This window comes from Kogia breviceps, chromosome 2 (assembly GCF_026419965.1).
Source record: "Kogia breviceps isolate mKogBre1 chromosome 2, mKogBre1 haplotype 1, whole genome shotgun sequence".
Taxonomy (NCBI): domain Eukaryota; kingdom Metazoa; phylum Chordata; class Mammalia; order Artiodactyla; family Physeteridae; genus Kogia; species Kogia breviceps.
In genome coordinates, this window is record NC_081311.1 from 97,059,625 (window position 1) to 97,074,925 (window position 15,301).

Here is a 15,301-nt window from a genome sequence, read left to right on the forward strand (position 1 = left end):
AGGGAACATAGGTAAGGTAAGTACTCTCATCCAGGCCTGAGTTAGATGTCGGTCTTAAGGGTATCTGTCCCCTGAGAAGGATTATGGAACTGCAGAAAGACAAAAGTATACAAGATTTCTTTGAACAAGAAATACTTTTGATAGATAGACCCAAAACTTACTATATTTGAAGCATCTAATAAGAACCTGGTGACCTTGTTCAGCAGGGCCTTCATCTATTAGAGGAAAGTCTGACACTTGTAGATGAGGCCACAGTAGCTGCTGTAACTAGCTACGATTTTTTTTTTTTTTTTTAGTGTCTTAGATGGGGTATAACCTAAACTATCCATGTAGGCTGAGCCAGAGCTCCCATTTCTCCACATGGCCTCACAAGGCCACAGCTTGTGACTTGTTTCTCAGGCTTCCTAGGCTACGTACCATGGCTTTGGGGGTTAGCGGACCCATTAAATAACCTCTATTCTCTCCTTTTGAATGTGATCCGATTAAGGTATAAGACATAGGAACCAGACCATTGGAGATCAAACAGCAGCTGGTTAGAGAAGATTTAAATCTGTGGTGAAGTGCACTTGCACGCAAGTCCCTCTATCACTCCTGCCATAAAACTGCCCCGCCCAGGCCAGGGCTCTGCTGTGCATCCAGCGGGGCGGGTGCTCAGCTCCTGACTGATGCAGGCGGTGCTCTGGGCCTCCAGGAGCCTGACTCCTGCTCTCTTCCTCCAGCCACTCCAAGAGAAGGCTGAGCAAGGTGTAGGAGAGAGATCAAGTGTCCCTCGTGAGACGTGGAAAGCACCTTCTCTCTGGAAGGAAGAGTGAGGGCGTGTGGTTCCCCCAAACCTAGGATTAATTTTAGAGTACCAAAAAAATTAAAGGCTATTTTTTATTTCAAAAATATTTTGTATTGGAGTAGAGAACTTTATTTTATTTATTTATTTATTTATTTTTAATTTATTTTTAATTTTTTGAGCATGTGGCCTCATGTTTTGTCTTAATATTATTGGCACCTGGCACAGAGTCTGGTAATTATTTGTTGCTTGAATGATATTTAGAACATTTTTTTTAATGTTTAACCTAATGGTTTCCAGACTTGGAAAAAGTAGGGCAGTGAAGTGAAATGTAAAAGAATATGCAGCACTAATAACTTTTTATTTTACCATGTAAGGATGTTAAAAAAAAATAGCTACCACCTCAAACTTCGCCATAACATCAAGAAACAAAATATTTTAATATAAAAAGTAGGATGAACAAGATCTTAGAATTAAGGATGAAGGTAGTTTTGTGTCCTTACACACACACACACGCCTAAGTTGTGCTTATTTTTCTCAATTTGCCATCAGCCAGGAGAAATATGGTCATGGTCTGGTATTGAGAAACCTCAGATCCCTCTGGGTTGCAGCCAGACTTGAGAGATGTCTTAAGAGCCACTTGGTGTGTTCTCACTCTTGGCTTGTTGTTTTTCTCTGAGCAGAGCTCTGTCAGAAAAAATTGTGTCCGTCCTGCCAAGAATGAAATGTCCACACCAGCTGGAGCCCCACCAGATCCAGGGGATGGATTTTATTCACATATTTCCTGTTGTCCAGGTAAGAGCATCTGTGGGGTTTCTTGTCCTCTGAACATTGGAATTCATGTAACGGGTCTGCCTCTTGGGCCGTCTGGCCTAGATCCTGGATCTGACGGGTGTGGTATGGATTTGGTGGCAGCAGAACATGATGACACTCCTCAAAACGTTGCCAGTACTCAGTCTACCCTAGTTTCATACCGTCACTTGTTCTGATCTTTGAATGTTTCCGTTAGTAGCTTTTCATTGCCCTCTGGTAAAGATGGAGGCCCACAGCCCCCCCATCACACCCCATGTGCTGGTCCCCTTTGACCTCTCCAGCCTCAGTTTATTCTTTGCTTTTCTTTGTTCTTTCTATTCTAGCCCCTCTGACTTTCTTTCAAATTTCCTCATACACACTGTGCTTCCTCCTGTCACGGGGCCTTTCAGGGCGGGAAGGTCTTCCCTTCTCTCCTTACCTTTATCTTCCAGATCTCAGTTCCACCAAGCCTTCTCAAGAAAACATCCCGACTGCCAGATCTAGAGCAGGTTCCTTTGCTGTATCCTCTTATACGGCATGTCCCCTACCCTCACAGGAATCCTCCTCACTGCAGTTTGTGACTGTGTCCATTCAACGTCTGGTTATTTGTACCTCTCTCCCATCAAACTGTAAGCTTCCTGAGGGCAGGTACCATGGCTGTCCTCCTTGCTCTTGTGTCTTCAGCACCTCTTGGAATGTCTGGCACTTTGTAGGCATTCAGTCCTACAAAGGACTAAATTTCTAACAGGAGACTTATCTCCAGCCCCGTTTTCCCCCAAGGCCCTGTGATTAAGTGGCTGTGCTGTACAAGTCCCTGTATTCTGTGCAGTTCTCGTGTCTCAGCCCCTCCTCCAGGCACCACAGAAAAGGGGGGGAGCAAAGGGATGGATGTACCTTTGTTGCCTGCTGTGTGGACGGTACTTTGCCTCGGATCCTAATAGAGTTCTCTGAAGCATCTGTTGTAATCCCAGTCTTACATCTGAGGAAAGTGAGACTCGGAGAGGATAATCAATTTGCTTAAGGGCAGAGAACTAGTGAGTGGAGAGGCAGATTCCTCTAAATTCCTTGTCTTTAAGCCTGTACTTTCCCCTCCACCACCATGCAGCCACCCAGAGGAATGCCGCACAGCCCCTGCTAGAGAGGTTTTGTGATTCTGTTAAGATTATGCACTGTAGCAGTTAAGAGTCTGTACTCTGGAGACTTCCTGGGTTCACATCTTGGCTCTGCCACTTTCTAGCTATGTGATCTTGGGCGAATGACTTAACTTCTTACCTGATAAGTAGAAATAATAATAGTACCTACCTGATGGGATGAAAGCTGAGTAAGTGAGTGTGTGTAAAGCACTTGATTGAAGGGCTGGCACCTTTCAGTAAGTGCTTTGTAAGTGTTATATAGTTGTTTCTGTTGTTGTTACTGCTATTGGGAATCTTCCCCTGCACTAGACTTCAAATCAAATGTGTTGAAATTTGTAACTGAAATTTGTAAATTTGAGACTAGGACTTTAACCCAGGATTTGACTTTGTTTGTTAGGGGATGGTTGGTACCCAATCATTTTGTGAAATAACTCAGGATTTGACTTGTTTATTTGTTAGGGGATGGATGGTACCCAATCATTTTGTGAAAGTAAGAAGTCTGTGTAGATTCTTACAGAAACCTCCAACCCCATCATACTGTGAAGTTGTTGCCCTTTCCCCTGAAGCCTGGATCTCTAGTGACTAGACCTTACTCAAAACTCTGCTAGAACTTTGAGGACCAAAACTCTAGTCCGTATATGAGAAGGGGATGAAAGGGAAGTGATTGTCTACAGTTGGTTTGGGCATTTTGAGTATCTAATGTTTGTGTTGTGGGCAGAATGTCGGAGGGCTTCCTGTCTGGATGTGAGAGCCTCTCTAATGGTTACCCCATATCTTAATTTCGTGGATCTGTAAAATTTTAAAGCGCAAATAGAGGTTGACCTGTGGTTGCAACCTGTATTTTGCAGGAAGGGACTTTTTTTTTTTTTTTTTTTTTTTTTGCGGTATGCGGGCCTCTCACTGTTGTGGCCTCTCCCATTGCGGAGCACAGGCTCCGGACGCGCAAGCCTAGCGGCCATGGCTCACGGGCTTAGTTGCTCCACGGCATGTGGGATCTTCCCGGACCAGGGCACGAACCCGTGTCTCCTGCATCTGCAGGCGGATTCTCAACCACTGCGCCACCAGGGAAGCCCAGGAAGGGACGTTTTTAAAGGCAACAATTATTTTACTTTCTTAACCATTTCCTAAAAGAAAGGCCATTTAACTCTCACTCTCAGAATAAAGGACAGTCCTTCAAATGGTATACATGTAGCCTTATGAAAACTCACCACATGCCTGTAGTTTTCTGTTTTGCCAGACACCAGTGAAAGAGCAGTCGTGGACCAGCCACTGGGAACCCCTGAACTGGTTGTCTTGTGTGGGACTAGAGGTCTACCACCCTTGTTCGTGCTGTTTAGCACAGCTGTGGTGACACTCTCTGAATGCAACCAGGAGGAAAGAAGAGCTAACTTCCGGCTACTGGTAGTTCCAGGTCACATCTTTTTCTCCCATGTGGGGCACATGAACCCTGTGAGGGTAGGTATTTTCTCAAATGCTAGGGGCTTGTGGCAGAACTCAGCTGTCCTAGAGGTTCCCTCCGCAGCCCTTTATGCTGGGAACTCCAAAACACAGCGGTCGAGTCTCTAAGGAATCCTTTGAATCAACGGGCTTTGCCTTCCTCATCTGAGCATGTTCTCCAGGATCCAGCCAAGTTACAACTCAGGGTCGATCTAATTAACAGGCAGATCTGAAAAGGCAACAACAATGAAAGGCCAGAAACTGGATCCCCCGATGCAAAGCAAAGCAGAGAGAAATTGAGTTGAACAGTGACTCAGCCTCCTTAGACGTCCAGGGCCGGTGCTGGGGTATGGGTGAAGGGGGCTGGAGTAGCCCCAAATGCCTTCCGATTTTCTGCCCCTGCCCTTCTGGATTTTAGTCAGTGCCTGAGGTCATTGTTTGGAGGTGGGGTGGAGTGGAGTGATGGAAACAAATGGAAGATACTAGCAACCAAAGAATACTCCTCATAGAATTATTTGCAGCCACTGACTGCTCTCCTGGGCAGCTGCTTCCTAAGTGTGTCCTCTACTTGAGCTGGCCTCCCTCCCTGAGCGCACACTCCTCCATCCCCGCAGGAGCCCTGTGCCATGTGCATGTGTCTGAACCTTGCCACGTGTGGCCATGCCCTGGGGAAGCACAGCTACTGTCCAGAAACTGCTCCTGAGATGTATTAGCTCTCTCTCTCTCTCTAGAGAGAGAGAGGATGGCATCCCTCCATAAAGCTCTTTAGTAATAACGGGAATGAATGAAGAGTCAGGAGGAGAAGCAAAGGCTCTTTTGGTACTTTGCATTCTCACCCTCAGAACGCCTGGGCCTTCCACATGTGGTGGGGCGTGGGTGTGTGCACGTGTGTTTCGGTTCCCTGGATTTGTAAGTCAGCGGACACGAGGAGTGGCTCCTTGTGTGTATAAATCCCGGAGACCTAGGAAATGTGGCGTGAAGCCCAGACGTGCAGTGTCCTGATGTGGCCGGCAGCTGTGTGGCTTGCTGGCTGTGGATCGGTGGGCAGATCATGTAGTCTCTCCGAGCTTCCGATTCTGTAAAACACAGCCAGTGCCAATTACTTTTTAGTGTCGGGTAGATTCGAGAGCTGTGCTGTGAGTGCCGAGCTAACCTGAAGCCTAGGGCTTGTACTCAGTACACCTGGTCTCAAGTCTGAATATTGGGGGGATTTTTTTCCACCTGTCAAACGAGGGTTACACTAGGCATTCTCACTGGTTCCCTTCCCTTCCTCTGGTCTGTGGTGCGAGCAGCACAGGAGGGAGAGAGCTCCAGTAAGATCTGCCACTAGGCGCAGGGAGGTCTGGGGGACAGCTCTGTTTGTGTCGGGCTCCAGGTGTTTACAGAGCTTTCTAGTACTTATGTGTCATTTGCTCCCACAGTTGCTCTGTGACGTGAAGGGAACTGATACTCTCACCTCCTCTTTAGCAGAGAGGGAAACTGAGGCCCGGGCACCTGAAGTGAGGCTCGAAGGCTCCTGCGTGGCTGTCAGCTCCGGTCCCCCTAGATCTCAGCATCCAGACACCCAACGGCTGCTTTTCCTGCAGGGCAGTGTGTGTTGATGGTCATTCGTCGCCTGGGCGGTGCATGTTCTGTCATTCGGGCGCAGGACCTGTGGCGTCTCTGAGTTGGCCTTTACCACAGTATGTTTCACCCCGGTCAGTTCACGTTTCCTCACTTTCTTCCCCAGTGGCTGGTGAAGCGAGCTATAGAAACGAAAGAAGAGATGGGCGACTATATCCGGTCCTACTCCACATCCCAGTTCCAGAAAGCCTACAGTCTCCCTGAGGTCAGTGTTCTCTTCCAGTCCAGGTGAGAACCTAAGTACACAGTGAGGGGCCCCTGGGAAGGCGCAGAGTACGCTCCAGCTCCCCTGCACTCCCACGCACCTGCGTGGCACCCCTGCCCCCACCTGATCAGCACTGAAACTGGGCCTCCCGGTTCATTAGAATTGCCTGTTTATTTTTTATTTATTTATTTATTTATTTATTTATTTTTTTTGTGGTACGCGGGCCTCTCACTGCTGTGGCCTCTCCCATTGAGGAGCACAGGTTCTGGACGCGCAGGCTCAGCGGCCATGGCTCACGGGCCCAGCCGCTCCACGGCATGTGGGATCCTCCTGTACCGGGGCACGAACCCGTGTCCCCTGCATCGGCAGGCGGACTCTCAACCACTGCGCCACCAGGGAAGCCCAGAATTGCCTGTTTAAATGGGCACTGAGTGTCAAGCCCTACAGTTTTGTCCTTGTTTCTCAATGTTGGTACTTGATCTGGACCTTTTGTTAAATTACAAGAGCATGAGTGTATTTTTGTATAGTCTTATAAAGGTCTTCGAGAGGCCACCTGCTTGGGACACACCACTAGTAACAGTTGAACAGTAACCACCACAACAGTACTAGCTGATCACTGTCAGATACTGCATTCCAGTCCCGGCACATCACCTGCCTTCTACTTCTTGATCCTCATGACTGCTCCTTGAGATAGGCAGTATCGTCCCCGTTTTACAGGTGGAAAAGCTAAGGAAGGCTTAGAGGGTAGGTAACTTGCTCATAAGGATTTGAAGTGAGAGCGCTTGTCTTTGCCACTTACACTCCGTGGTCCCCCTTTTTCTCACCGGCTATAGGGATCTGTTTTGCAGCCATCGGCAGAGGCCCCAGCTTTTTCCCATGCAGGATATATTCCCATTTGTTAGAAAATTGAGACTTCTTCAGGCAAAGTTGTGATGAGAAGTCAGTTTATAAGACGGACTGCTGAGCAGTCCAGCTGAGTTTCAGTCTTTACGCAGGAAGATTTGTTTCATCCCTGCGTCTTCTTGTCTTGCAGGATGATGACTTCATCAAGAGAAAAGAAAAGGCCATCAAGACAGTTGTTGACCTCTCGGTGAGTTCCCTGCCCGAGTTCTTCTGTAAGGGAAGAACATAGGGTCATAGCCTCCAAGTAGCCCTTTGAGATAAATCACAGAAGCCCCTACCCTCCGAGGTTTCTATCTGCCGGGTTGCCCAAGAGCTGATCTCAGGTGCACATGTGAGGGAGGCCCTGCCTGCCGTGCGTGCCCGGTGTCCGATGCCAGCATTCAGGGTAGAACATGCCACTGCCCTGTGTCTCCCTGAGTTCCAGTTTTCCAGACCCAAAGCCCTTCCTCATTTGTGCCAGTGGCAGCTCTAAACTTCACATAGCTCCAAAGAGCAGATGACGAACTAGAGCTGATGCATTGAGGTGACCACTGCCATGACGGCTTCGGAGAAGCAGAGTAGCTTCTGAGCTTTTTGTGGGAAACTCTGGGATGGCCTTTGTCCCCAAGCACAGTGTATCTTAACCACAGGGTTTGCACTCATGTGCCCACTTCCCCAGTGCAAGGGCCAGAGGAGAGCTTTGGGCCTTTTCAAAACACTCTGGGCCAGAGCCCAGCAGAACCTTGTCAGCCTTCACCCTCCAGCCTTCCTACTTGAGCTGATGGGAATGGAGCCTCAATGCCTGGGTATAAATTCACTTTCTTTAGAAAATAATGTCTAGAGTTATTCTGCTTTTTTTTTTTTTTTTTTTACTTTTAAGAATAAATGTGTGGTCTCCCCAGGCGATTACTGTGAAAAGAATAACAGTAGTTTGATGATGAAAGACATGAAATGCTCATCTAAAACAAAAAAGCCTTTGTCAGTTTATGGTTGTAATTTGTATCTTTTCCACAGTTCCATTTTGGAAATGGGAGAAATGGAAAACCTTTAACATAGTTACACTCTGAAGCCAGATGCTGTTTTCAGATTTGGTGGCGGTATTAAATAATAATAACTAAGAGGACATGATAGAACAGCAAGTAATTTTTTTCCTGGTTGTGAGGTAGATGTTCAGTTTAGAACATCTTTCAAGTTTTCTTTAAAAAGATTGATAGATGAGAGGAAGAAAATCAACCTTAATCTAACAACACAGAAGCAGCCACTTTTGATGCTTGGACATATTTCTTCAGTGTTTTTAATGTGTATTTTTATAGTGAATTAGAATTATACTTTGAATGTAATTTTGTAGTTTTTTTCCACTTAGCAATATAGAGTCTTGTATGCTGTTAAAGGTTCCGTTCCTCCTAATAGCATTTTCACGACAAATAATAACCAATTGGTTGGACGTGCTGTTGCTTTTCCCTTGTTTTAAATGATGCTTCATTTAAAAGAAATGAAAAGAAATGTTTTCATTTCTCCCTCTGATACAGGGAGCTGGGGAGCCAGTGGCAGGAGAGGAAGGGAAATTCTCTTTTCCCTATAAACTGTATTATTTGGATTTTATACTAAGTCTGTGTATTACCTATTCAAAAACAATAATGTAAAAATTAATGTTTTTAAATTAAGAAGCTGTAGAAGTTTATTTTTTCAAAATTACAACTGCAGGCATATATTACTGTATCAAATCTTATAGAATCCAATTCTTTTTTTTTTTTTTGATACTTTCAGCATGTTGTTTTATTTTATTTTGTTTTACTGGAGTATAGTTGCTTTACAATGTTGTGTTAGTTTCTGCTGTAGAGCCGAGTGAATCAGCTATACGTATACATATATCCCCTCTTTTTTGGATTTTCTTCCCATTTAGGTCACTGCAGAGCACTGAGTAGAGTTCCCTGTGCTATACAATAGGTTCTCATTAATTATCTATTTTATACATAGTATCAATAGTGTAAAAAATTTAATGTTCAATTGAATATCTTCATGTGCAAATCTCACTTGGAGCCCTGGGTAGAGAGTGAGAAACATTACATTTTTTGGCTGTATCACCAAGAATAAAAGGCCAGTGTAGCTGTTGATCAAAGTGGTCCTGATGTCTCTACATATTAAACATTTCAGCCCTCTAGAGACACATTATTTCTTCTTCTCGTTTGTAATGGAGTTTTTAAAGACAATCGTCTTCTGCTTGGCAATGTGACTTAAATTCTTAATGGAATTTCAGGAGATAATGGCAGTGACAAATATATAGGTGCCCAAACATTGTTCCGAGCATTTACACATAACTTATCTAGTGCTCACCACAACCCTATGAAGTAACAGTATTTTTGTTTTTGACAGGTGAGGAAACTAAGGCACAGATCGGTTTTGTAGGTTGCCCTAGGTCACATTGGTGATGATGGAGCCAGGATGCAATAAAATGCTAGATAAAATGCTGTTTGCATCTCACTAGAAAATAATACCAAGATAAAGGGGAATGGAAAAAAAAAATTGTAGGTCTCTGATAATAGTTCAAATTGCTTAGCTTATTGCCTTTTATTATGTGTGAACTTACTCCTCAGTTGACTGTCAATACATTTGCAACAGGAATGATAAAAAAATTTTTATGGATGGCCAGAGCTGGACTTTGGGTTTTGTTTGTTTGTTTTCTTCTTTCTCTATCTCCTGAAAATACTCCCCCATTTCTAGATGCTGTCTTCTTAGGTTTCTGAGCTGGGCTCTGTTGCCATTAACTTCCATCCTTCCCACCCACCACTTCTGCACACGCTTGCTTGCGGCCTTGGAGTGAGGGTCCCACGAGCTTGTCAGAGGCTCCGGGGCTCCATGTCCCTGTCTTCTTCCTGTGAGTCAGTGTAAGACATGGAACAGCTTGCTGGGTTTTGTTTGCTGTCACTCTCTCCAAGGAGAGTCCCTCCCCCCGTAGAGGGAATAAAGTCTTTCCTGGGTGACCAGGGTGTGGCTCTTTGCAAGTCTTAGTTTCCCAAGAATGTTTTCTTCTCCTTCCAGCCTCTCCCCAGTTCTGCCCTTCACATGTCTCATCACTGTTTCTTACCTGCCCCTTACTGACAAACGTAGAATCCCAAATTTAAACTCTGAATGGTAAATTAAGGATTAAAATTCGGTCTTACATACAGTGCCAGGTTTCTAGAGCCAGCCTTTTATAAAATATGCATGTAGCTGCCGGGTACTGACTGAGTGCCTTCTATGTGCTTGACGTCTAATGAGGCATTTTACAAGCATTATCTCATGTACTCCTCATCAGCATGCAAGGACTTATGCGTTATATTTCCATTTTATAAATCAGGAAGTTGAAACTCAGAAAGGTTAGTAAATTCCCTACACGGTTGCAGAGCTGAGAAGAGGCAGCCAGGTTTTCATTTTACATCTGGCTCCTCAAACACAGCAGGTGTTGGTACTTCTCTAGTTTTCTCACTCTTCACCTGGTCTCTGATTTCCTACATATCCCTGACACTGATTTGGCCATAATGTTTCTGACTGACTTCAGGACCCTGGGGTATTATTTATCAGGGTCCCAGAGACTCAAATGCATGCAGAGTGGTTGGGTGCTCTGCCCTTGTGAGGGCATCTACTCTGCCTTTGCCCGTTTGAAGACCATTTGTCCAGCTGGAGAATGGGTGCCAAGTGGAGATTGTCCTGTTGTCTTTTTTCCCATCTATTAACAAGTTATCATTGTGCCTCAACAAGCAGACTTTACTTACTCTTGCTTATGTGTCTTTTTAAAAAATAAATATTAAACATTTTAATGTTTTTCAAAAAATTTTAGCTTATAAGAATATAAGCTTGTCCTGTCTTTAGCCATCTTTGTAGGACTATTCCAATTTTTTGCATTCATCCTTGTTTATGTAGCTCATCTATTTTTCTGATGCATGATTTTTTGTTTTACAAAAGGTTATTTTTCTTTCATACTACTACTGTGGTAATAATGAAAAATTAGGAAAGGGAGAAAAGGTACAAAGACTAAATCACCCGTGATACCACCAGCCACGTATAACCACTGTTATTCCAAGTAGGAAATATATAGTTATGGATACCAATATAGAAAATTAGAGATCACAAAAAATGACATGATACGATATATTCTGTTTTGTTGTGTGGTTATTTTGCTCAACAGTATAATCAAGGATATATTTCCATGCCAATAAATATACCTCCATAGCATTTTTAGTGGCTGTACATTATGCATTGTGTGGAACTAACTTAACTAGCTTAGTTTGTTTTGGGGGTTTTTTTTTCTTTTGGTTTTGGCTATTATGTAGGACATCCCCATAGCTAAATTGTTTCTTTTATCTTTAATTATTTACCTGGGTTACATTCCATGAAGTGGAGTTGGTTCAGAGGTTATGCCTCAATCTGTCAGTACCTCTTGCCAGATTGCCTGGCAGAAAGGCTGTTGTGTGGACTTTTAACTTCTGAGCTCATCACCTTCCAGTGCTCTCTCTTTTTGCCTTGGCCTCATTTTTCTTCGTCCTGGGGAAGCAGAAGTGCTTCTCCTTTGAAATGTGTTCTTTTCTTGACTTCTCCATATCTCCTTTTTACGGAATAGGTGGCCGCTTTGTAGAAGGCCTGCTTGATGGGAGGTGGTATTTTCAAAGGAGGAAAGAAAATGAAACTATTGCCCAGGACAGGCCTCCCCTTACCCTTCCACTTTCGCATCATAATCGCTCATTTGTCTCACCTAATGTGCTGTTGTACAGCCTACTTCCTCCTTTTCCGAACTGTCAGCTTTCCATATTCATGAAGTATCTGACCTGTGCAGTGAGGTCTTTTACTCCCTCTCAACCTTGAGTAAAGAGTAACTGTGAAATTTTACCCAAAACCCCCAAAGATACATTTGCTTACTATTTGTTGAGCATTTCTTCGTAATGTTTAGAATTTTGTATGAGAACAGAGGGGACAGAGGGAAAAAAAAAAAGACTTCTTATTGGTCCCCTAAGAGACCAGGTCATTTAAAACTACGACTCCACTGTGTTCTTCCATAGGAAACGCTGTGAGGAGGGCCTTTCTATCCAGGACATGGAATGTAAACGTGGCAACATAAGTAAAAAATTATATATTAGCACATTTTATCAATAATAGCAAATATACACATGTATGTATATCTTAGCCCTTAATGTGTATCAGATAATGTTAAACAGATTGGCTAATCCTTACGACTCTCTCCATATACCTGTTTTACAGATGGAAAGCCTCAGAGGTTAAAGTAATTTGCCCCAAATCAGAGAGCTAGTAATGGGGCACGAGTTAAAAGCCCGTCTGTCTGACTCTATATATTCATTCCATAATAGTAATTGAGCCCTCACTGTGTGCCAGACCGCATTCTAGGGCATGAGGTGAAAGCAGGAGCATTGCAGCTGTAAGGGATTCAAGGGATTTCGGGACCCATCAAGGGACAAGATGTGACAGGGCGTTAGCAGTAGCACACACAGGGTCTCTGGGCAGTGCTTTGACAGGTTTGCCTGAAGGGTGGGGAGGCTGTCAGTGCGCAGGCCATCCCAAGGCCTAGGCGTCCGGGCCACCATTCAGAAGGGGAGGCAAGGAAACGAGGGAGCCTCGAAATCTGAAGGGCAGCTGCAGCCTGGGGTCTTTATAGCCACGGGGCTTATCCTATCTGTGGTTCGCAAATGTCAGGTGCAGTTTTGCAGAGCATGCAACGTGGACAGGCTGTAAACCGCTAAACTCTGCTTAGTGGGGCCATCTTTTAAACAACTGGGTCTGTGAAAAGTTTGAGGTTGGTGCTGGAGGGTTTTGAGCTGTGGGTCTCAGCCTGCTGTGAAGAAGTAAACCTAGGAGTCGATATACAGAAGCCATCTTGGCTCATGTATACAAAACAGTGACCTCCTTCTTACCCACCGAGTTACACTGTTTGGTACAAACTCAAGGGGACCTGAGGTGGAACTTGTGTCGGACCTCAAAGAACAGAAGGCAGGCCTGCACAGCGGAGCTCACGTAAAAGAGAATAGAGGGGGCTTCCCTGGTGGTGCAGTGGTTGAGAGTCTGCCTGCCGATGCAGGGGACATGGGTTCGTGCCCCGCTCCGGGAGGATCCCACATGCCGCGGAGTGGCTGGGCCCGTGAGCCATGGCCGCTGAGCCTGCGCGTCTGGAATCTGTGCTCCACAACGGGAGAGGCCGCAACAGTGGAGAGACCAGTGTACCGCAAAAAAAGAAAAAGAAAGGAAAAAAAAAGAAAGAAAATAGAGGAAGAACAAAGTTTAGGGGCATCTGGAGAAAACTCTACCTCCCCAGCTAACTTTCCTACCCACAGACATGATTGCCATCCGTCTCTCATCATTCCCTCACTCAGTTCCCAGGGCTTCATTTTGGTGGTGGTGGTGGTGGTGGTGGTTTTATTCATGTGAGAATGAAGAAAAGAACCTGATTTGTCTCAGTTATAATGGCTTTCTTATGGGGTGTTTCAGGGCCCTGCACTTGTTGATGGGAACATCAGCGGAGCCCCTCTGGGTGGAAGGCAGCGTTTGTTCAGGGGCTGGTGGGCGGAGGTGTGTCCGTTAGAGTAGGGTTTGGGTTTGGGCTGTCAGGTGAGCCCTGGGAGAATGAGATGTGCTTCCTGCTGAGTTGGGTGTGGTCCAGCTCCCTGGAGCTCTGGAGGGCAGTGGCTGCTCCTGGCTGTCTTGCTGCCCGCTGGGTATTTCCTGAAGGGGTTGCCCACCGTAACTGAGAGGCGAATTATTTAATCTCTGCTTCTTTAGTGGCAAGGTGGAGGTAATGGCATCTGCCCTGCTTCTACCTCATGGTGTAGTTATAAAATGTAAAAGATGAGATGTATGTGATGTACTTTAAAGTATAAGGATAATTACGCAAAGGCCAACATTTGTCATTGTTTGGCAGACTAAAAGGTCCTTGTGGCTGTCGGTTTCAGTATGCGATTGTTTTGGAGTCAGTCCTTCTTTAGACTCCAGTTTTCCTGTCTGGGGTCATTGACTCTATGAATGGTAACTAAGGAAAGTAGCAGTTAAGCTCAATCATATAGTGCTGCTGTAATGGTAGAGCTCCGTGGAAATTAAATCGTACACAGTAACTGACGTCATATGGGTCTATTATGTTTTTCATTTCCCCATAAATCTGTTTTGTGTTATTTATAGCTTCCTATCCATGTAGGCACCAGCAGCAACCTAGGAATATTTGCGGCAGTGAATTACCAGAACAGCCCTCCAGGGTCATCCCAGCACCTGTTTCATTCCTTTTCCACAAAATTATTGAGATTATTTATATATGTTACAGAAAGGATGTTTTTCTGTATGTTTGAAACTTTTCATAACAAAAAGTGAGATAATAATAAAGTTAACAAGAATCATCAAGAGCGGAACAATTCTAATTAGCATAAAAATACCACTGTCTGGAGAAACCTGGTAGTATGCTTGTCCTGGTGATGTCCAGGCGGAGATTAGGTGTGGTGAACTCCGCTAGTGGAGAAGAAAAGATCCACGGACAAACTGGACTACCTTGCACAAACAGCTGCCTGTTTGCGCCCAGAGCCCTGAGCAGATATTATTAAGGTATTGTTTGATGCCAGTTTGGCAGTCAAGAAGGACATTCATTTGGGGTAGAATGACAAACCAGGTCATCTGGGGGTGAAGACCTACATTAATTGAGCACCTACTACATGCCATGTACTTTGTTTAGGAAATATATATATATATATATATATGCAGTTTCAGAATGTGTCCTACACAAAAGAGGTCTGTGTTTCTACATTTATGACTAAATAATACTCTAATAATTTTAAAAAGTCATTGAAAGTTTAAAGTGCATTTTGTGTTTTTATAAGTTTTTTAAGGATAAACCTCAAAACACTTTTGTAAAGAGATACATATCTCTGAAGGGTTTGTATTTACTTTCCTTTTCTGGTATTGGAGTTCAAGAAATGGAGATTTCTATGCCATGAGAGAATTTCTTTTTAAACATTCTAGGTTAACATGTATATCTGTGATTTTTGCACAGTTTATGTCTCTGGGTGGTAGAAAGGTCTGGATATGTAGTGACTGGAAAATTTGTATTTTTTTTCTGGAAAATTTTGTTAAAGAATAAAAAGGATCTGAACAGAGAGATAAATCTTGCTTTTCAAGGCAAGATTCAGTATTATAGAGATGTCAGTTCTTCCCAAAGTAATGTATAAATTTGGTGTGACTCTAGTCAAAGCTCAACAGTTTTTCATAATGAACTTGACAAGCTGATGCTAGAATTCATTTGGAAAAGAAAATGTGTAAGAATAGCCAGGAAATTTGAAAAAGAACAGTGGAGACAGGATAAAGACTCATAAAGCAAGAGGAATTGAAGAGGATAATATTGGTACACGTTTTATATATATGTATATAGTTGTCATTTTAAATCAAGGAAAGGATAGACTATTAAATTGATGATGTTGGGATTCTTAA

General features: G+C 44.1%; 1 protein-coding gene across 2 annotated transcripts in view; it reads left to right on the forward strand.

The window, feature by feature from the left end:
• CCDC93 (coiled-coil domain containing 93) overlaps nucleotides 1-15,301 on the forward strand; it is a 93,684-nt gene that overhangs the window by 11,262 nt on the left and 67,121 nt on the right. For both annotated transcript variants that reach the window (XM_059052541.2, XM_059052540.2), the window contains exons 4-6: nucleotides 1,465-1,576; nucleotides 5,873-5,971; nucleotides 7,005-7,061. In XM_059052541.2, the coding sequence (XP_058908524.1) occupies nucleotides 1,465-1,576; nucleotides 5,873-5,971; nucleotides 7,005-7,061 (268 nt within the window). The remainder of the gene's footprint in view (nucleotides 1-1,464; nucleotides 1,577-5,872; nucleotides 5,972-7,004; nucleotides 7,062-15,301) is intronic.